This window comes from Petromyzon marinus, chromosome 6, assembly GCF_048934315.1.
Source record: "Petromyzon marinus isolate PM22_M1 ecotype Great Lakes invasive population chromosome 6, UKy_Petmar_22M1.pri1.0, whole genome shotgun sequence".
NCBI lineage: Eukaryota > Metazoa > Chordata > Hyperoartia > Petromyzontiformes > Petromyzontidae > Petromyzon > Petromyzon marinus.
This window is the reverse complement of record NC_133672.1, coordinates 6,803,684-6,827,602: the sequence shown is the minus strand read 5'-3', so window position 1 is coordinate 6,827,602 and position 23,919 is coordinate 6,803,684. Positions and strand designations below refer to the sequence as shown.

General features: G+C 45.9%; 1 protein-coding gene across 2 annotated transcripts in view; it reads left to right on the top strand.

Moving 5' to 3' along the window:
• Positions 1-22,245, top strand: part of LOC116939619 (E3 ubiquitin-protein ligase TRIM9-like) — a 66,338-nt gene extending 44,093 nt beyond the window's left edge. Inside the window, exons 7-12 of one of the 2 annotated variants that reach the window (XM_076064722.1) lie at positions 8,746-8,903; positions 10,415-10,553; positions 11,108-11,332; positions 12,498-12,576; positions 13,428-13,590; positions 13,880-22,245. In XM_076064722.1, the coding sequence (XP_075920837.1) occupies positions 8,746-8,903; positions 10,415-10,553; positions 11,108-11,332; positions 12,498-12,576; positions 13,428-13,590; positions 13,880-13,972 (857 nt within the window). In that variant the 3' untranslated portion in view covers positions 13,973-22,245. Of the gene's footprint in view, positions 1-8,745; positions 8,904-10,414; positions 10,578-11,107; positions 11,333-12,497; positions 12,577-13,427; positions 13,591-13,879 lie in introns of both variants that reach the window. The other variant, XM_076064717.1, reaches the window with a different exon arrangement.
• The last annotated feature ends 1,674 nt before the right edge of the window (positions 22,246-23,919 follow it).

Sequence of the window (23,919 nt, the reverse complement as noted above, 5' to 3'; positions counted from 1 at the left end):
TGTCATAATTTAACGCTGTGGCATAAATGATGCAGCAGAAACATAATTTAACGTGTTTGTTAGTAGTTTATTTTCAGAGGAGAGAATGTATTGATAAACCAGTGCATTTTTAACGGATGTTTTGCTGGAACTTGGTGAATTACGTGCACAAGGTTACGCCAGATATACTGGCACACACACAAAAACATCCAGCCATGCTTCAGAGCTGAGGTTGGTGGATCACTCAGAGATTATTGTGCGCTGTGAGACTCCCCAGTCTGTTGGGCTTTGAGGTGGTGAGTTGATCGTAATGCATGTACCACAGGGGTCTTTGATTGTGAAGTTTTTTGAGTTTATCGCCTCGTGTGATTTCACCCAGGAGGAGGAGGGGCCAAGAGTGGAGGTAAGATCATCAAAGTCAGTCATGAGTTGGGTTTTGGCATTAAAAAGCCAATAATTGACAGAGCTTGAGATTGGTAATAAGTGGTGGCTGAAGGGGGAGAGATGTACAAATGTAGCATAACAATGAGAGAGGTAGAAAATGTGAGATCAGGTTCGGAAAATGTCAGCAAGGCCCGTACTCTGACCAGAGTGAGTGAGTGCGCCAGTAGATGCGTGAAACCTGCAAGGGCGGAGTCAGAGTTCAACCCTGGACCGGGGAGGTGGGGGAAGAATTAAATAAAGACAATGCTGAGCCAAACATTTTCTTCATAAAAAAAAACCGCACGCACAATGGAATGCCGCACCCACACACATTCACTTGTAAACTGGCACGCGCATGCAAAGTGCCCATCCATCACAGCAGCGACTGCTACTGCTTGGCAGCTGCTGCGAATGCTGAGAGCTCTGCGTGTGCACGGGATTGGTCCGGGTATCACCGACCGATCCTAGGTGGTGCATGCGCCGTGTCAAGAAAAACAACATTTGCACTAACTAGGGTTGCCGTGATATCATTTGTTTCGCAATACGATCGGATACTCATGTGAACGTTGTGATGATTATCACAATACTGCATCAGCTGCTCAAACTGTACTTTAAAAAATTGTACTTTACGGTTATGTTGTGTTGAGTCCGTTGCTTGCACTACCAGTGCAATTAAAGATGACTTAAAAAGTTCTTGAACTGCAGTTTATTCGCTTTAAGCCTGCAGAACTCAATGGATTTTTTTTAGCCACATTTGGCACGTAGGGCTCCTATTTATAAAACCAGTAATGCATGTGCTGTCAGTCTACGTGAGATGAACTAGGACAATGATGTCCTATAATAACGATGCTGTCGATAACTCAGAACAATTAAAATGCCCAACCAATAAAGACCATGCATTCGTGCACAACGGACGATGCGACCGTCGCGGGCCTTGTATCGTACGACGTACCGTATCCGCCGTGTATCACTGCAAGCCTATCGCTGACGCTGATGCATGCGTACCCCTGTTCTCAGTGTGCACGTGCTCTGGTAGCAGCAGCGTTTCGCCCGCTGGTTTTCTCTTCTTGCCAGCGTGCAGCGTCCTTGCGCACAATGGCGGAGCCAGGATTTTCAGGTAGGGGGGGGGGGCAACCCCACCAGCAATGAGAAATAATAGAGGAGTTGTTAGTAAGTTAGAACTTGTCCCTTGCTTTTTATTCGACGCGTGTGCGGCGATGGCGCAGCCATCGATCGAGGGTCGAATTCGAACCGCGTTGTGTGATCGCCATCGCGCTCGCTGAAGGTGTCGATGCCTTCAGGGAAGTCGTGTAGTGTGTACGCAACTGCGCACAATTCTGAGTCGCTTATAACCGCTTTTCCGTTACTTATTGCCAATTATGGAATCAGACTATTGTCTTATCATCTCATAGAGTCCCTGGCACATAATAATATGCTACACAGTGGCAGTGGGGGACGCAAAATGCCGATTTATTACGAATAAACCCCAATGATCCGATCACTGGGGCTTGAACCCCCTGTGTCCATGCTGGGGTTCAGGGTGCACGGTAGATAAACGCATTATTTGGCGACAACTGCGTTGGCAGTGGTGCACACGCACAAATAACAGCAACAAAAACTCAACACGTTCGTCAATAACACTGTGGCCTCAAAAGGACAAAATATATATAGTTGACGTTGCTGCCAATGATCCTTCTTCATAGCACATAAAATAGCAGAGTTGTGTGCTATGAAGAAGTGCCATTGCCCAAAACGTCACCTATTATATATCTTACCTTTTGAAGGCCACGGTGTTATTGACAAATGTGTTGAGTTAAACAAATATATATTTACACACAACCGATAGATAGATAGAGATAGATCGATCCGTGTACAGTGTGGCAGAATACAAGTAAACAAACCCTAAAAAAAATGTGCTTTCGTGCAAAATCAGTTTATGGTACTCACGCATCTTCAGACGCGAAACATCAATGTCCGTTTATTGCGCATTGCGTGTATATATATTCACGTACTCGATTGCACAAGAGATTGGGACGAAGAATGGCTAAAATTAGTGATGGGGTGACAGCCAAGTGTGGAAACAAAATAGAACGGAATCACCTCGAGGGATTGCAACGTTGAAACTAGGTCATGTGTGACCGTGCCTGGTATTGTCGCCACGCAGATCCATGCTGTGAGCAGAGAGAGGGCTTAACGCTGCATTGGTTTATGAATGAATGATGAATGTCGTAAATCTGCGCGCTGTCATTTTGTTCAATTACCAAAGGGTTATCTGCAATGCTGCAGAATATTATTATTTTTGCACGCCACACACATATACTCCGGTTAGCTATATCTATAGGAGTCAATTGTGGCCGTAAGTCTGTTTATTCTCTGTCTGCCCCGTACCAAAACATGTTTACATCCTGGGGGAAACCTGACCTAACAGCTACGCAAATATGAAAGAGCCGCACGGCATAAAGAAAAAAACCTCTTCCATAAAGAGTGATTGCGTTACGATCAACCCTCAGCGTAGTGCTGGCCAGGCATACGCTGCGGTGAATAACTAATGCTGCGGGTGAATAAAATGCATTGCTTGCTCCTCTCAAAGCTGGGCGCGTATTAAAAGCAGCGCAGTAAACATTGACGGCGGAGTGTGATTTATGTATGCCCATGATTGCATGTGTATCTGACATTGAGCTCACCCCCCCCCCGCCCCCCCCCCGCATGAAAGGGCACGTGTATCGTGTGGCGCTACCGCTCCATTGCCCGGCCTGCAGCGGACATTCCCTTTAGTTGTGTGGGGCCTGGCTGAATTATCTATATGTATAAAAACAAAAAAAGCGAGCACACGCCGCTGCATGCGGAATAAACACACCGGGGGGGGGGGGGGGGGGGGGGGGCTTAGTGCTGTGCTTGTCCTACGCAGTGTGCGCGTTGCGCGGGGATTTCATGGAGCGGTGGTTCACAAACTCTGTGCTGCTGCTGCTGCCGCGGTCGTCAGAGCCCCGAGGTTCGATTGGCGACCGGGAGCAATATCGGCGGTGTCCGAGCCTGTCGCGGGCCCTCCCTTCGTTGACACAGCCTTAAATCTCTACCCTCGTGGAGATTTAAGGCTGTCTCCCCTGGTAGAGATGTAAGGCTCATGTGAACATCAGCACTGAGGAGGCAAATTAAATTAAGGGTGGTTTTGTCCACGAACCTTGAACTTCTTTCGCGCCGTACGTAGCCAACCGTGCTAAATCGGAGGTGCCATACCTGGCAGGCACTCATGGACGTCACCTGCCACAACAGTTTTTGTGTTACCGCTAAATGGATGCGTTTGTGTCTTGGTGAGTGAGGCTACGCAATTGAATATATTTTACCGCAAATTATTGTTGCAAGAGAAAATATGTGGGAAAAATACAACCCATAAAACGCATCTTAATGGTTCTTCACCCTTGTGTATAATGTGATTGTAAATATGTGATCGTCCTGTCCTCGTGATCCAAGTGTCTCTAGTCAAGGATAGGGGCCTCCAATGTTCACACGATCACCCTCTAATTGATTCTGAATGGGGACGTGTTCGTTTGCATTACTGTACTCGCTGTAGATTAATTAGCCTCCACTGTCCTGGGCTGATTATCATTTAAATTGAAATGTATGAGAATTAAATAAAGAATTGCCCTGGCAGTTTAATTGATTATAATTTTAAGTATAAATATTATTACGTAATTAGATATTAATTTGGAATGCAAATGAGGTGTCAGAAAGGTAAAGTGGATTTGGCAGCGTCTCGTCTGGCGTGTGGATCGTAGTTTATTTCAAGAAGGCGCATGTAATGCGAGCATTCATCGGCATTGTGGAGGTGTGCTCTGGACAAATATCAAATGCTATCTAAGCACTATCCAGGCTCAAACTTGCTTATTTTCTGAGATCTGCGTGCATTCCGGGAGGTTTGGTCATAGGCATATTATTAGTAATCCAAAGTAAAGTGAATATGCCTCCATGCTCCAATAAGCTGCACTCGCCTCTACGTGGCCCTGAGCCAGGAAGTGGAAATTCCACGTTCCTATGACAATGCCATCCTTCCATAAGACAATCTCTGTAAATCTAGTACGAAAACTGGCACCACTATTATTGATCTGGGAGGGGTGATGAAGGCCTGTCAACCACTGACAAGGATTAGACCTCACGACCTTTTGATTGTGTGCTTGGGCAGTTGAACCACCACAGCACTGCGAGTACAGATCAAGCTTGAGGAGATCATCCTAAGCATTATGGGGAAGGACACACTTATTAAGAGACAGACCATATTAGCCAGGCAAAACCCTATCCTTATCGCTTACTAACTTGGGATGCTAACACTCAACTCTTAACTCGGTGAGCAGGTAGATATTTTGCCTTTAAACTTTTGAATAAGATATCATTGCGCCTCTCACAGAGTCTACATGAACACACTGCAGCATAACACGAGGTCAGTAGCTCATGTGAAAATGGCCACTCTACCACGGACAGCTCTGCCTCTTGATGCTTCGGAGCCGAGCCAGGGCTGCCCTCTGAGACAACTCACCCGCAGGGTTGACAGGGCTTTGCTTTAAAGAAAACATACAATATTTATAGAACTTATAATCCTTCCTTTGTGGCCGCGATATAACTCAGTTGGTGAGCAGCAGGGCTTCCGGTTGTGAGATCAATCCTGCATTCAAATGAAGCCCAGAGTTGGCTAAGCCTTCATTTTTCCCGGCTCATTTACATAAGTGCCGCCCAGTGAGCACCACTTTGAGGGATCCTTTCATTATCCTGCCCAAGTAATGTGGCATTTCCATGCCGCACTAAGACTCTGAGCACCACCAAATGCCTTGGTTTTGACTTTTTATTTTATTTGCAATGCCTGTTTGTGTTCGCTTTATATGAGCGACACAGCAGTTAATCGTCTTCATTGGGTGTCGTGCCTGAGTCAGTGGTGGATATTTCACATTAATTCTATCAACAGGATGATCACTGTTGACTTTGCACAAAGCGGTAGTCCTTTTATTTTACTTCTAGGGTTGACTAGCGATGCCCTCTATTCAGATGTCCTTCAACCAGGAAAGCCTGACAAAAAAAGTATTAATGTACTTCTTTTCAGGAGGGTCCTGCATTTGGATGTTTGGTCAATTCCATTCATTAGTGTTTGATGTGTGGGAGGAAAGCAAAGTACCCAGAGAAGCCCTTACGTATAAAGGCATTATTCTTAGCAGCTTCACACAAATAGAGTGAAGAATGCGTTGGTGTCCTGCTATTACAACTCCGCACCGGTTATTTAAACTTACACGTTGAATGGTCTAACTACAGACCCACCTGAATGTAATAATTGCTTAGTAAATTTATATATATATATTAAATAAATTATTGGTTTATTAAAAACTACAGGAAAACCTTCCTATGAACAGGGCATCGTCCCTGTCAGCCCATCCTAAAACAATTAACTAACTTTTATTTAATTAGGTAAGGCCCACTAAGCTATAGAGTTATTTTTTAGAAGTGACCTGGTCACAAATGATAGCTCAACAAAGTGGCTTATGTGGAAATGTATAGCATCCAAATACTCTCAACGCGTGTTTCTAAATGTGGAGGGGAAAACCGGAGGGCTCGGAAAAAAATCCACGTGATCGCGGGGAGAACACGGAAACTCCAAATATACAGGAGTCAGGGTCTGGCTCGAATCCACGACCTCTTGCATACCCGGGTCGGTAGTCAGCATCTCGCCACTGTGGCGTCCTCTAACATGTCTGCCTGCCAGTCAACATATCCACTTTCATAGCCAACAAATCTGCCTCCAAACACAACATATCTACATCATTTCCCAGAATGTCTGCTTCCATACACGTTATATCATCTTATGAAACCACAATATCTCCCTCCATGGTTTTTCACACCCTATCCAACATGCTTGCCTCTCTATCCACAACATATCCAGCTCCTTGCCCAGGTCAACCACTCTTCACAACTTGTTCACCTCACTTTTCCAAGACAGCAATTGCCAATTAAACTGAACGCAAGAGTGATGCTCAGTGCGCTTATCGCATGCCAGGCGGTGCACCAACTCATTCTCATGAACGTAATTTTTTACCTCTGTTGCCCCTCCCCATTCTGCCATTAGCCCCCCCCCCCCCCGGCCCTAACCTTCCTCAACGTTCTACACAAATTGGGTCAAGTATTTTTTTTGACCTACCATAAGGGTCATAAGGTCATAAATAGCTCATGTTCAATGATCGTGGGATCCCGTCTTATTCTGGTCCCATTGAGCCCTCGCTGGACTCTGTATGATGAAAAGTACATGCTGTGACCGACACACTAAGAGACAAATTAAACCGCTTCTATATAGACGGTGTCCACCGATGAGATCGGTTCATGTGCAGGTTGTGGATCGATTGTGGCACCACAAGATTGAGAGAAGTGGGGACGGCTTGGGGAGGCCCTCATTCCACAGTGGATTGTTCATCGCTAACGACGTCGATGATGATGATATATAGATACCAACATGGTTTTTATATATTATGCACATATATATTTTTTGTACCACAAAAAAATACACACCCTGAGCTACGTAATATTAATAACCGTGAAACCGACAGTTGCAGCCCTAGGAGCTGTGTGGCTTGAGGGAACTGAAACCGCAGTACCGCGTTATAAATGGTCCCTGCTGTAATGACCCAAGGGCTAGCGACGCACGCCCCACACACTCCCGCCTGTGGATTACAGCGCTCTATCCCTCCCCACAAAACTGATTTATTTGGTGCAATTGATTTTCTGCTCTGGGCGGGAGATGCACGACAGAGCCGTTGCACTCTCGAGCCAGAGCCGGAGGAGCGGAGGAGCCCTAAGCCGCTTTATTCGTCTTGGTCTGACACCTCTGTCACCGCCGCTGCTGCAGAAGACCTACCCCCTCGGCGCTTTGTCCTTTCACGAAGCCAAAGTTAAAGTGTCTCGCTGCTCGAACGAACAAGGGGACAACGCTTCGTTGGCCGCCTTCAGACAGTGGTAGAAAGTCTACATTCTTCTCACATGCTTTGAGAAGAGTGCTCATCGCATAACATCGAAGCTGACATTTTAAGTCTTCAGCTATGGAATATTCTGAGTTAAGTAAAAAACAGTAATGTCAAAGTGTGTCCTTTAACAAAACCGCATATGGCATGGTGTCCTGGTGGCAATGAGCCAGTGGTTGAAATACCACTTTCTTCATAGGACAACCACCGTTGACTCCCCACAATGTGGTCATTTATTGACCCAGAGGGATGCCGAGTTGAGTCGACTCCGAACAAAAGATTTTAACGTTTTGAGAATCTGAAACTGGTGTTCAGCAGCAGATGGCAGAGCGTGACCGGGCCTTTTTGTGCTTTGGTGAGATGTCCCAGCAGAGACATAAATTCGTGCCTCGCATAATTTCTTAAGTATTTTGGTTGTTTGTGCTTGTGCTAATCTCCCTCCACCTGCCACTGTGGACATGATATATTTTCGCCCTTTGACTATTCACTGCTTAGACGAGGGTCTCCTTGTGTCAGTCATGGGGCTAGGTTGACCGTACTTCACCACGCTGGTCACTGCAGGTTGGCACAGAGGGTGTTCCAGGACGTGTTCAGATTACCACTCACAACTAGTGTTAGCCATTGCCAGCAATCAAACGTAGGATGCCGGGTTCATAGTGCCGTGCCCCAATCACGATGTCCCACCGCTCCAAGCGCGTTTGTTTGTATTTGTATTACGTTTGCTCCCAGAGGTGGGTAGTTCAGTAGATATCTGTTAGCTATGACTCACTGCACAGCGAGCAGCCACCACCTTAGATGAACATGTGGTTTGTGCGCTAACCGCTGAGCGTCTGCTCTACAGTACTCTCTTGACATGCCCTTCTTTATACGGTAATTCCTCGCTTAAGAGCGTGTTCAGCAAATGCGTGTTCGCTATCACGCGGGTTCTTCCACGAGAAAAAACTTTCCGCATGACACGGAACGGGCACATTATAACGCGAAACCCGGCTCATTATTATAACACGGACCACGCACCGTTCGAACATGGTTTAAGAGCGGCTCGCGACGAATTACTTTCTTGAGTTGAGCGGCTGAGCGGTGCGATACAGTACGTGGCATGATACAGTTACGCGGTGGCGTACTCTTAGTTATTTGTCCCGCCACCTCACTGTGCGTGCTTACGTCGCATCTCGCCAAACTTTATCGTCACGTCATTGATGAGGAAATCGTTTTCACTTAACACCTTCTTCCCGTGTAACGCGGCGCTTTTCAGGAACGCATCTACCACGTTAAACGAGTTCTTGCCGTGTGTAACCGCCCGCGTTCCCCATCCCTGCCTTCTCGTATGCCGTGTCCCCTGCTGCTCCCAAACCAGCCCAGCCGGCCGTGCCGGCCGCCCCACTGCTGCAGCTGGAGGAGTGCTCGACGCAGACCAACAGCGCCACGCTGTCGTGGAAGGCGTCGCCGCTGTCATCGGCCAACATCGAGGGATACGTCCTGGAGCTCGACGATGGCACCGAGGGCTTATTCAGGGTCCGGGGACCGCATGTGACATGGGGTTGTGGGAGAGTCTCCAGGGTTGGGTTTTACACCTATTCCAGGGGTCCGGGAAACCAAAAAAAGACAAGAAGAGCCATATTTTTGGAATTCTGTAAAACAAAAGAACCCCTCAACATTTCAAGGTCCGCAATGCGTGTGAATACGAGACGGTGGTCCTTAATAGCCTCACGAAGAGGTCCTTAAAGAGCCGCAGGTTGTCGACCCCCGACCTATTCGGTACACAAACACGGCGCATATCATGAGAAGAAAGATTATCTCATGATACAGGACGAGGGGAGATCTACGGTGTAGCTGACCAACTGGCGGAAATGTTAGTTTCAATGTTTCTGGAAGATTTTTCAGCTTTCACAGGGCGGCTGACTCGAAAATCCAGGATGGGCGGCAAAGTGTAGGCAGGGGGAATTCAGGGGGAGTGACGGCACCGACGCGGGGAGACCAATTACATACTCTTTTGTTCTTTCGGTAAAGTTACGTAGGTAAAAATAAAAATTAAAGTTAATTAAATCACGACGTTTCGGAGGCAACACAAGCTTCCGTCATCTGTGTTGCCTCCGAAACGTCGTGATTTGATTAACTTTATTTTTACCTACGTGACTTTACCGAAAGAACCCAAGAGTATGGATCATTACAGTCACGAAAACTTCAAATCTAGAATAGACCAATTACACCTCATGACCGACCGTCGCCACGGGGCAGTGTTAACGATGATGGTGCCGTGGTTTTGGTCTTAGCCGATACATCACTGCCAACACACGCGCGTGACACACAGAGGATATTTGAGACGGACCAGATCCGATTTGTTAGATTCCTCAGCTGTTGCACAGTCAACTCCTAACCCCCCCCAACACCCACAAGGTATATTGCTGCAAAGTATCCCATGATTTAGCTTTACCGTATTTTCTGTGATGATTGACTTCTGGATGCCACTTCTGGGTGCGGGTGCCACTGCCAATGTACATCTCGCACTGTGTTTCTAAAAAACACTTCGTAGTGGGCTGACACACTTGCTCACTCCAAAGCTGGATTTTCTATAATTAAGTGACAAAAGCTAATTTTGTGATTTTGGAAATGACTGCAGTAGCAGGGCATGCTTTGCACGTATGTTGAACTTCTGTGGCACCGTACATAGCCAATCGTGCTAATCCGAGGTGCGAGAGATGACTATTTAGCCAGAAATGCACTGGGACACGTATAGGGTTGCCAACTCTCACTGGAGCTATTCCGGGATAATTATTTTCCCAACATGACTGCCAAAAGAAAGAAAAAATGCAATAAGATGACACTGTTAAAGTTTTGAATAATTATGAATATCCGTACTAATTATGCGCATTCATTATATTAATACATTTTCTTAAAATATCCGATTTTAAATCTCCCGTATTTCCTGTCACTCGTCACCCGGTGATCGATGCCAATTCTGGTTAGAGACTCCCAGCCAATCCGGGAGGGTTGGCGACCCTAGTAGACACGCGCTGTGTCTGCAGGAGGTGTACGTGGGCACGGAGACGCTGTGCACCGTGGATGGCCTGCACTTCAGCAGCACCTACAGCGCACGCGTCAAGGCCTTCAACAAAGCTGGAGTCGGGCCCCACAGCAAGACCGTGGTGCTGCACACCTCCGAGGGTAGCGCTGACCCCGACACTAACGGTGACCTTGACCACAACCCTGGCCCTGGTCCTGACTTTTAAACTTACCCTAAATCTGTGCATAAGTCTAACTAAACTTGACGGTAATCCTAATAACTCTTACCCTATCTCTTCAACCTGACCCTAACCTGAACTCTCAACCTGATCCTAACCCATACGCGTAACCCAATCCCTTGAACCCTAACCTATGGATCACACTGACCCTGGTGGCCTGACCATAACACTAACCCTGACTCTTGGCTTGAAACGAACCTCATCTCTCACCCAAATTTTAACCATACCATTGACACTCAAATCCTAACCCAAATCTCAACATTAACCTCGACTTTGAACTAATTGTGACCTACCTAACTTTGGCCTGGTACTAACACTAATCCTTACCTTGACACTAACCCCATCCACACCATAACCCTAATCCCACGATGATAACCCTAACCTTGACCGTGACTCTAATCTTGATCTTGACTCCACGTGCTTTATGGCCTGTACGTACTGTGTCTGCTCCTCCTCTGCTTTGCCCCCCCTCCAAAGTGGCGTGGTTCTCGCTGGACCCCAGCTCCGCCCACCAGGACGTGATCCTGAGCAACGGGAACCTGACGGCGTCGTGCAGCAGCTACGACGAGCGCGTCGTGCTGGGCTCGGCGGGGTTCACGCGCGGAGTTCACTACTGGGAGGTGACGGTCGACCGCTACGACAACCACCCGGACCCCGCGTTCGGGGTCGCGCGCCTCGACGTCACGAGGGACGCGATGCTGGGTGGGTTTGGTGGGTGCGTGTGGCGGGCTTCGAACTCGTGGATTGGTGGTCGACCCACTTCCAGGGATGGCTCGACGATGCAGTGGCGGGCCGTGCCATGGTTGTAACGGTCAGCTGCACACTGGACTAACAACGCAGAGGTCACCGGTCCGATTCGATCTCCCGGTGTGGTCGATGAATGAATGGAGAGGTTTCCGAAATCCTCCCTCCTGCCTCTGTCCACCCAGCAGCGTAGTTGGGTTCACCGCCAGCGTGAAAGAGTAGGCCAAATACCCTCTAGGGCGGCCCTTTGAAGCACCCTCATATGGAGACCCTTCTGCTTAGAGTGGCATGAGCAGGATATTGCAAGGCTGCTCCGTTACCTTGAGACTTATAAGGTAGTACTTATGTTCCGCTTTCAATGATACTTAATAAGCCCTCCAAGAGGGAATCGCACATCGATCTCTGCGTGTGCGATCCAAAGTGCTGGATTGCAGGCATGTGCCAACACCGCACCAGGCAGACAGCTAATGAAGTTAATTTTCTCATCTTTGCATTGGTGCAGTGCAGTGGAGAACATTCCCCCGTTGAGTGTGCGCATGTGGAGTGGTGTTGCAACGATTGAGTGCATTTCTCTGCAATCCCGGCCACCTACGTTTCGTTCCCAGCCATGTGTGCTTGCGTTCATACCGGTGTGGATAATTGCATTTTTGAGCCTGTCTTGACCATTCCCTAGGCTGACTTGCCCTTAAATGAGTCACTCATGCGGTGTATTAAGAGCAGCGCTGAGGAGACACGGGTGGCCCGGACGTTGTGGCAATCACACCAGCCAAATAAGCGAGCAGCCACTTAAAAGGCGCACGAGGCTTACAGCGCTCGCTGCTGCCATCTACTATGAGGCTGAATGGGGGAATCTTAAGTACAGTAAAACCTTGGATTGCGAGTAACTTGGTCTGCGAGTGTTTTGCAAGACGATCAAAATTTTTAAATAAATATAAATTTGATAAACGAGCGAGGTCTTGCAATACGAGTAGCACGTATACGCTTTGTCTGCCGAGCGTCACGTGATCACAACTGATATACGAGTGCTTTGATATACGAGTGCTTTGGATTACAAACACGTTTTCCGGAACGAATTATGCTCGCAATCCAAGGTTTTACTGTATCTGTGTTTGTGTGCATCCAGGTAAAGACGATCGGGCTTGGGCCATGTACGTGGACAACAACCGGAGTTGGTTCATGCACAACAACTCGCACACACACAGGTAAACACCCTCACCACGCTCGCATGCTGAGGGGGTGACCAATGTCGACAATCGGCAGATTCGCTCAACGGCCAGCTGTGTCGTGGAGCATTGCGTTACACGTGCGTAGTCGTGCAAAGGACGGGTAAAGTAATCTTGTGGGGTTTTTTTTTGTGGGATAAAATAAATAAAATCGAAGTGGAGTATCTGCAACGGTTCCACAGACCCCTTTCCCACGGCAGGGGCTCGCGGATCGCAGGCCGGGAGCCCCTGCTCTCGGGTCTCTTAGGCAAAGTGAAGGGTCCATACTCTTTGGTTCTGTTCGGTAAAGTCACATAGGTGTAAAAAAAAATCACGACGTTTCGGCCACAACACAAGCGGCCTTCATCAGGTGAAGGGACCAGACTGTCTCGAGGACAGCGCTTGTGTTGTGGTCGAAACGTCGTGATTTTTGTTGTTTTTTTTATTTTTTACCTACGTGACTTTACTTAATAGAACCAAAGAGTATGGATCCTTGCAGTCACGAAAGCTTCAAATCTAGAAAAGTGATGGGTCTCTGATGTTTACTAACTTCATTTTACTGTGAATGCTTTTGCAAATGAACATGTCAGAGCCGACTTTTGTTCCCGGAAATGTATTTCTGTACGTAAAATTGTTGATGTTTGTACGCCATTTTAGATTTCTTCCGCAACGTGGTTGTTTTTTCTTTGATTTCTGTTTGCTCCATTACGGTACTGTACTTGTTCACACGTTGCTTGCTTTCGGCACTTCGGTGTGCCCGGTCGCTCACTCTCTCCCATTGAGTCCTCACCTCGTTAAACTCAATAAACTTGAAACTTACCTTTGTGTGCCCGCCTGTGCCCTCGCCGCAGGACGGAGGGCGGCATCTCTAAGGGCGCCACGGTCGGGGTGCTACTCGACCTGACGCGACGCATCCTCGCCTTCTTCATCAACGATGAGCCGCAGGGTCCCGTGGCCTTTCATGACCTGCAGGGCATCTTCTTCCCGGCCATCAGCCTCAACCGCAACGTGCAGGTGCTTACAAATCGGTAACAAAATGAGAATAATTCAGATGACGGGGGCGTATAAGGTTTGAGGGCTGATGATGTGCAAACCTCCGATTAGCACGGCTGGCTACGTACGGTGCGAAAGAAGTTCAACAACATACGTACAACCTACACGTGTATGTATGTTGAACTTCTTCCGTATGATCGTGAACAATTCACGTGCAGTTGTGTGCAGGGGCCTGCATCAGGCATGGGCAGGTACGTCTTTTGGCCTTAATAGGTGCTCGCTAACAGGAGCCCCGTGCCTTCTTGTTCAGGTGACGCTGCACACAGGGCTGGAGCCTCCAGACGTGCAGACGGAGGAGGAGGTGGCGGCGGTGGCGGCGGCACGGCCCACGGCGACCGTTTGAGCCCCGTTGCTACCAGCGGCATCTTCACGAATCCTCGGAAGCACTTACCAAATTAAACGACGTGACGCAAATGCTGCACAGGTCACTGTGCCAGACTTGCAAAGTATAGAAACAGAAACGCGAGAGCTGGGCACGTCGAAATGAATGCATTTTAGAACTTTGCTCCAACAAGAACATTCGATTCATGGAATTGTCCACAGGTGGGGGATTTGCTTATCTGTCACGCCGATACCAGCTGCCGTTTCTACTGCGTTGCTGGAGATGCAGAGTGAGGATGAGGGTTGGCACATACCCCTACCGGAATTGGTACAGCCCACCCCCCCAGATGTCTCCCACACTGAGTACCTCCCCCTGATGAAATGATGCATTTTACGTTTGGGTTGAAATGGGGGGCGGGGGGGGGGTGACTAAGAAAATGGTGTCTTGCACACACGGTGTTCCACAGTGGATGTTATAATATAGGCGTGCAGTGCGTAGCAGAGGTTAATTACGAAGGGTGGTTATCATAGAACCTTTTTGCTTGCAGTGGCGGGGAGGAAGACAGTAGAAATAACGCTTTACTGTCATCAAAATTACCAAAGTAATACTGTGTGATTACTCTATTATCACTGTGTAGACTACTGTTACTTGGCATGTACCAATTGCTTACATTTTATTTAAATAAATATTTATTAAAATTCAACAATTCAAAAGACAAACGACCATTGCCACCAGCTTAGAGAAACGATACGTGTTAGCGACTTTGGTCAATGCCAGAACAGCAACATCCGATGCATTTAGATCTCGCCACAAACCCCGGTAATTGTATACTTTGGTAGTGTTGGTGGCCGAGTCTTCTTTTGCCACATTGCCGTTAAAGCGTCGCCAAACTTTTGGTGTAAAACGGAGCCCCCTAATGGTGAGTCGACGTTAATGCATGAGCAGGTCCTTCCGAGGGCACCGAACGTCGTGGTAATGGTCACGTACAGACCTGATGTGCTTCCCGTGAGAGGCCAAGTGGGCCCTGAAGAGAACTGATGGTACCACCCCCTCCACCCCCCGGCACCCCTGTACTCCCCTGTTGGTCAGGACGCCAAAACTACCGCACACCAAGGCACTGTGACCGCCAAAGCTGTGAAACAAACAAAACAACAGGGCATGCGATGAAGTTGCAGACGTGGAGTTAAGGGGGAGTGGAATAACCAGTACAAAGCTCGGTTGGTTAGGGGTAGGGCTAGCATTTCACGGGCTAGTTTGCTCCACCCCATACTGGTTGTTCCTCCTCCCCATTGCAAAATATCGCATTGTCGGTTGTTGGCTGCATTTCATTGCCGGCGTTTACAGCGCGTCTCGTGCCTGAATTCTCCGCGGCTGTAAGGTGGAATTGCGGTAGAGGTTTATTTTCCTTGAAAGGCGAATTCACTCTGAGGTCTCCAGATACTCAACGGGAGCAATGTTTGTCGATTGTTGGCCACCTGACTGCCTCTGTACTCAAATCAAAGTGTGCCCCCCCGCACCACCACTGTGTTCAAACACGCATTGGACAGCGCTCATCTCCCCCGAGCCAGTGGTACGGAGTCGACATCGCTACGGTGACGGACAGCCATCCCTCGAGGCCGGATGACCGGTGTAAACGTTCTGCGTGTAAACGTTCCAAGTGGGACCTAACATCGCTTCGAAGTTAGTTTGCGCAGCCAGTGGGGTACTGCTCAATGCTGAGCAGCAAGTTTGATGGTGTAAAACAAGAAACATCGGGGCAGTGACCGAAGGCGCAGCGACGCGAGCCGCTGTTAACGTCAATGGGGGTGGAGGGTGCGGAGCGGTGCACATCGCTCCGCCTTGGGTTTGGCAATGCTCAGTTTGCCGTGGGTATTGCACAGGCGCTTTTTTTCTGCCGTCGAGCCATAAGCTACGGGCACAGCCTGACTTAGCGGAGCCGTTATGGAACCAGCAAAGAGTGGCTTCGACTTCAACCTCGTGACAATTTTGTGCAGAAAAGGCTTCGATGAACAAGTCTGGAAATTGGTGCCACAAATACAGCAATGCCGTTGTAATTTTGGCAAGCAAGGGTCAATGCACATATGCGAAGAAGCCCAGTAGTTTTGCATAATTGACTATATTCATATTCTTGGTTCTTTCGGTAAAGTCACGACTATATTCACTCAATGAATAGATAGGCAGAACCTTAATGGTTCATAACACTAGTTTGCTGAGTTCGGCAGGATTACTCTCGATCGGGAATGCTGCGAGTCGAAGTTTGTGCTTGCTGTAGGCTCTCTCAGATGTAGGGAAATGTGACACCTGCTTGCCCAACATCACTGAAACGAGCGGGTGTCTGCACTCACACCGCCCTCGTGTTCCCTACAGTCGCGCGGGTCCCGTTTCCACGAGTATTTTTTGTCGGGCCCTTAGAGCCATGCACGCTCGAATACGGCGGGCACATTCCCCCAGACTCTTAGAGGGGGCCACCAGTCGCCAGACGAAACAACAAAGCGCATTGTCGGATAGGAGAGTGAGAAACTGAGGATACGCATTGGGGGGCCAAACTCACGTGAGCAATGTCTGCTGAGTGGTTCGGACACTCCAACCACAATGCTCCTCTAGAGTGCTGTTAAAGACAGTGCCTATACTATTTGGCCAAAATGAGAGAGGCCTTTCGTCCCATCGGAGTGATGAATTTGAAATCTTGTCAAAAGTCTCTCAAGTGGTGCTCATCTCTGGTGGTGGCCCTGAGCAAGTGGATGCAGTTCCACATTACTGGTGCAGAGGCCAGTATATTCGTAGGACTTTGCACAAAGTGGTACTCATTGAGCCAGGAAAGTTGAGAGGCTGTCGACCCCTGACTGGGATACAAATGATCCACCTGGTCGTGGTTGGAGCAGGAGAGAATATATGAACAGAAATTATACCTAGACAGCAAAAAAGCAGCTAAACCTTTGCAGTTCCAGAGAGCTCTCTCAAGTCGGCTGAGCGCTTGGCACGTAGGTGTTTATAGGAGGTATTTATTGGTGAAATGACGATGTGGGATTTGGGAAATTGTGGGTAGTTCACCAAATTGAGCAACTTTGGCACTTCTTGCCAAACTTATGCAGCAAATGCATTACAATTGTTCGTGGCCGATAGACGCTAAAAGGTGCTTCTCATAAGCTTTCGGTGTTTTTTTCAATCAGTCTACGAGTATTGCTTTTATCCTGGCAAAACCCACCAGCAGTTGTTTATAGAATACACCTCTCAGGAAAACGTTGATTCTCCATTCGTGAGGTGGCCGCTTATCTCTTACTCCTCCTCTGGACTGTGCTGCCATGCAGCTGAGACCAATGCAGGTTAAATAAAAGTTCAAGGTGTCACCATGCTCAAACGGCGTCCTTGAGCAGGTGGTGGAAATTCCATGACTCCAAAGGTACGGTCAAGGAGACCAACACTGACCGACACGAGCAATGAACAACAACAACACGTCAACAGCAATTAGGTTTTGTATAATACCAGCGTCGCTTTCCGCTCGCATGTTAGGCTAGAGCCAAGTGGTAGCTTAGCATTTTGATGTCGCTGTGAATATACTACGAGGCGGAAGTAATAAGTGTCCGCCATTATGTGTACGCGATGCATGCTGGGACTTAATTGGGTTCAGGCGTGATCTAAGTAAAAGAAGAAAAATGCAATTTCTTAAATTTGTTTCCATCTTTTACATTTTTTAAAATAGGTTTTCGATTAAATTTACAGTATTTCGTTGATAATGTTCAACCAATACCAGCCGTGAACCACATTTGTGCCAAAAAAAATGTGTGTGCTGGCCACCTGTCCCATCGCCCAGTGTGTCCAGCATTTAAGTCAAGCAGCGCTGAACAAGCGTTGGTGCTGTCCTGAGCCTTTCTGTACTCTAATGCAATTCATGTGCAAAATATTTGACGACTTATATTTGTATGTTAAGGCTGCAGCGAATCTGTACTCACATTGGGAGGTATGGGGTATGGTTGGATGTTATATGTACAACCAAAATCCAGTTTGAATTCCAATAATTTCTTACTATATACCATGTGACCATGCATGGATAGGATGTCCATGAGGAATATTCCACTTGTGGTGGTGAATCACTTCTGAAGGTCACATCACCCACATTATAATATGGCATGCCATACAACAAGGCATGCAGTCACCTGAACACTGGCTACAAATGTCCTGCCATAGCGTATTTTAAACCCACAATATCAGTTCAGGCGAGGTGAGCAATTGCGAGATATTACAGTCAAAAGTTTGGCAAGTGTGTGTGGTATATATATCTGTGGTGACCCCGTTTGGAAGGGTCTTTGCGACTGACCATCGACTTCCTCGGACATCACATTTCATTTTGTAATCCCCACCACCCGGACCAGAAGTGTGCTTGCGTTTGACAAGGGTCAGCCCATCCATTCCTCTCCAATCCCCTCCTCTTAACCACACTCTGGGTGGGACATTGCTTTTACTTTGAATTCAATTTGTCAGCAGTGAACGGATAAATGGGTAGATAGATCTATACATTACTTTTATATATAACAAGGTAAGAGCCCATTGAGGCTAGAAGTCTCTTTTTCAAGGGCGACTTAGATGTTGTGGCCAAACTGTGTAAGGATTCTGGGCCTTGCTGGTTGGGGTGATACGTTAGAGAAAGGGTCTCTATACTTTAAAAAGCTGCACACGCGAGGCTAGAATCACCAGCTGACCTGATTCTAAATGTTTGTCAATGTGAATTGTCACCGCGAAGCAGTGACGATATGGAATTTCTGCTCCGTGCTCACTGTATCAGATCCTCTTATCCATAGAGGTGCACATTGTCAATGCAAATGGTGCTACATTAATGTTGACCCTTAATTGGGATTTCAGCCTTGCTACATGGTAGGGTGAGCTGATCGTGGAACGGTGGTGCATGGGGGCCTTTAAAGGATCCATATGAGAACGTGTTCACATCAGCCCAATTGTGCTGAACATTACCGGGAGTGGCTCCACCAATATTGTGAAAATGTTTGGCACAGGCAGTGTTTTAACTGATCATTTAAAGGTTCATAGAGCTCCTATGTCATGAAATAAATTAAACCTTACAAGGAGCTACTTAGAAGGTCACTCATGAAATAGAAAACCCTGATTGTAATATAATGCGTTGGACTGACAGGGCGGCTCAGAGACCCCGAGTCTCAATGTTTGGTACAATAACGTGGTGCCGGTTTAAATCTGTGCAACTGAGGATGACAACTGGGTCAGAAAATTGTTAATGCACTCGCCATTGAGAGCCAGTTTGCTGCTTGTAAACTGGCTCGGTGGGATGACTATGGTGCACCAATGCAGTGTTGTGAAAGATACATTCATCACCTGACCTTAATTCGAATATTTCCCCCCACCCGTCCCTCAACACCCGAGGGACGGGTGGGGGGGATATTTTCTGGAGCTCAGCCCTGAACAGCTAAGGCTGAAATTAAGTCATGTTATTGACCCTGTGACTTCATTTACAGGAGTATGCAACTGCTTATGGAATATAGCCATAATGTAAAGTTAAAATATAAGTTGCAACTACATTTTGGTGAAACAATACTATACCTGGCTAGTTGGAGCAGTAGTTAAGTGCGGGACTCACAATCGTAAGGTTGGAATCATGGGTCCAGGGGTTGACTCAGGCCATCTTCTCTGTGGGGTCATTGTAATGTGAGAAATTAATATCACGTATGTATGTTGAACATTTTTCGCACCGTACGTAGCCAATCGTGCTAATCTGAGGTGCGGGGATAGGACAACAAACTAAACATAAAAAGCAGTTATAAAGAAATTAGTTTTCAATGTATCACTGTGAGAAGTCAACAAGGTTTTGTCCGATAATGACACTGCCCACACCATGGGAATGTGGATTGTCTACCACTGGCTCAGGACTGCTCATAGAAATGCGTTTCAACCCTTTGTTCATTCGAACGGGGAGACACTTTCAATTTAATTAAAATGTGTTGAATTGTATGGCACTTGGCTGTACTTCAAAATAATTTGTGGCAAATTGGACTTTGAGCTGATTTCAAAAGGAAGTTTTTTTTTAATTGCGTTTAAATGTATTTTTGATTTAAAGCTTTCGTGACTGCAGTAATTCATATTCTTAGCTCTTTCGGTAAAGTCACGTTGAAGGGAAACAATAAAATAATAATATATATATATAAAACAATAAAAATTCTCACGACGTTTCGACCATAACACAAACGGTCATCACACCTGATTGTGTTATGGTCGAAACGTCGTGAGAATTTTTATTGTTTTATATATATTATTATTTTATTGTTTCCCTTCAACGTGACTTTACCGAAAGAGCTAATAATATATTAAAATGTATTGTGAAGTTAATTTTCAACATGCGTAACAGATTTAAATTACATTTTGCAAAAGTAAAAACCCACAAAGAAAAAAAGCGGCTTCCCACTCAAACGAGCCCGGGGTGATTTTCACCCCCCAATGCCATCCTCGTGCCACTGTTGGAAATTCCCACAAAGTATGTAACTCATGTGATCAATCCCAGAGGGGATGACAGGGCTGAGTCAATCCCAAAAAGAGCGATTTTAACTTTCATTATGTGACTCTAGCATTCTGGGTCAGTGCCACATGGATCAAGAAAAAAACACAGGCGCTGACTGCTGCTCTGGCGAAGATATCTACAGCACGTCCTGCTGTCTACCTGTAAACACAATCGGCCTTAATATCGAGCAACCACACTGATTCACACAATCGGTTTTTTTTTTAATTAGCGAAATTGGTGAAGCGTCAACAAAGTTTTACGATATACAATAATGCATATAGTGTCGTAAACAGTGGTTGTTTTTTTGTAAAATAAAATAAAGTCATTCATTTTTAACAAAAAATTCTACACTGCATGTAATGGCAAAAGTGTGCATCAGAGTACGCGATTATAAGATATATTTATAACATTTTGTAAAATGACGACACTAAAATATAAAATTTCAAAATGTTGCTCTTAATAATGGAGACTTGTACAGGTACACCAAATATTGCAAAAAGGTATTGATGTCAACGCCTGTGCTCCCACCAGTGTGCATCATCCACAAATGATCTGCAATGCTGTCAGTTTGTAATTGGAGGACAGGGTTTTTTTTGTTAGCATGATTAGGAGTGATCGCGTGGTGCTTAGAAACGATCGAGACACGGAACTTTTGAATAGTGGTTGTATTCGAGATCACATGTTGGTATCGCTGTTTCGTGGACGTGGGAAAGTAGTCGTTCTCTCGAAGGCCAGCGGTTCTTTGTTTGTGACTAAAGCTAATCCACGCTTTCTTTTAAAGTTGCTGCTCTAACGTACGCGTCGCCCCAAGCTCAATTGTCACTTTTGTATGAAGGTGGTGCTAACAGTCTGTATTGCATCACTGTAATTATTGTAAATGAGACACAAGCGATATACCAACTGTATTCTAAAACAAGCGTGAAATGGTTAAGTTCAAGTCGATTTTATTTTTGGTTAAACACGTGGCGACTTTCTGCCACAAATCTGCCACGCAAAACGCCCATCACATTTATACTCATAAACATAAAAAATATATATATACAATTCTATACCGCAGCGAGAGAGACAGAACAAATAGACAATTATAAAGCTATTTAAAACATTAAAACAATGAAAGCAAGTTGCGGCTGGGAGTTAGCCGTTGTATGCAAGCGCAAAGAAAAGGTAACGCCTATTGTTATTGTTTTCATAATTTTGATACTGGCAAAACGGTCCCATAGATAGATGTGTTTTTGAGTTGTGACGTGTATGTAGTGATGGAGTCGATTGTGCGTAATGTTCCAGAGGTTTGGTGCTGCAAATGAGATGGTGTTCATATCCGTTGGTGACCCTGAACCAGTCATGGATATTTCAAATTACGGTGACATAGGCACATTGTTCACGTTTCACAAAGTGGCTTTGCAACCCAGGAGAGATGATTGGCTAATTCGACCAGCATCCGGTGTTTGAACTCAGAACTTTGCAATTGTTGAGTTGAGCACACTTGCCACAATGATCAGATGTTTTGTATGCGCTTGTTTGACTTGGTAAGGTTGAGTCTCGAGACTTGTATTTGCAGGAGGGTACTGCTTAGGACGTTTGTACAAATCCTATTTGAGGTGTTTGTGTGCTCTCAAAGATTGAGAGGAGAACACAAACTAGCCACAAATAAATTTTGATTTAAAGCTTTCATGACTGCAGGGATTCATATTCTTGGTTCTTTCGGTAAAGTCACGTAGAAGGGAAACAATAATATAATAAAAATATAAAACAATACAATTCTCACAACGTTTCGACTGCAACACAAGCAATCATCATCAGTTGTGAAAACCACAGCACATTTTCTTGCTGTGGTTTTCACACCTGATGATGATTGCTTGTGTTGCAGTCGAAACGTCGTGAGAATTTTATTATGTTTTATATTTTTATTATTTTATTGTTTCGCTTCTACGTTACTTTACCGAAAGAACCAAGAATATGTCCACAAATATTTATACTTAATTGTTTCTTGCCTTTGTAAAATAAGATCATTACGGTACCGGGCCACCTTGGGTACATATGGGACTGGTTTCACTCCTAAGATCCTCCCCTTTTAGTGAAATCTGAAATATTATAATAACAATAATAAAAATAGGATGTTTTTTTTAAAAATAATATTTGATTAACACCATTACCCATGAAAATGCAGGCTCACGTTGGAATCACGGAATCTTTTTTTTAAATAAGGTCTGTATTTCTGCATAAGACCTCCACGTCAAGATGGTACAAAAATGTCAGATCAATGCTAAATGATACGCAGATTAAGCTTGTATATAAATGCATTCTTAGGTTGATAAAACAAACGATCAAACTGGGACATTAAATCTCTTTGAAGGGAAATTAATTATTGATGTTTGAATGACAGGCTTGCTTCAGGTCATAGTTTCCTTATTTTAGAACTTAACGTAATCTATGAAAATCTGGCTGGGTGGCTCAGGGTGCCAATTCCATGTTTGATACTGACCTGGCATCTCCAGGATGGGGGATTTGAATTATCGGTCACCCATGATTCAACCGTGTTCTCAAGCCTAATGCGCTGATGGCCTCAGCGCAGTCACCAGTGGGTTGTACAAAAAATAACGCAGCATATCGAATTAACTTTTCATTATGATGACATATTCAAGCTTTTTGGATGATCTATTTAAGTATGATTACCATTTGACAAACACCCTTTGCAGGGCATATTAAAATATAGGCCAACGAGTATTGATATGAGCCCTGTGGAAGGGAATTGAGAACTACTTTCCTCCTGTGACATTGTTTGGAGGCTGTTCTTTAACAGGGTGAGTCACTGCTCTGAGTGGATCTGTCTTCATCTCGTGGCAACATGATTCTGATGGTGTAATTGGAATTTACTTTAATTGGAAGACTAAAGTATAAGTATAGAAATAATGGAATCGGTGCACGCGTTCATGTTGAAGTATGAACACATGACAATGTGTACACTGTGTGCAGTAGTTAAATTGGCTTTTCCCCATCATGGATGTTCTAAAATGTACATGTATACTGTGTTATACGTTAAAGCCTTAATATGTGCGGTAGCAGTTAAGCTATATGTGACGAGTTATGTTTAGCATATAAGCTTATTTAAACTCGGAAGAGGGAAGCGGTTATATGATGGCGCATACACAAACGTGCGTACAGGATCGGCCACACGTGTACATGTGACCTATGAGTGCAGTATGGCACTGCATATGGCATAATATATATCGTACGTATTTTAAGCTACGTGGCTTGAAGCCATAATGTATGGAGGATACGGTAAGGTATGATATGGTAAAGGGCCATAAGATGTTATACAATCTGTTATTATGATGTCACAAGGCCATGCAGCCCACGGTATAATTCGTGTTGTGACACGTGAAGCTCCGTCCATACGTAGCAACAGTCATGGAGCAGCAAGACACAGCGAAGTCGACCGAACTTGGGGGTG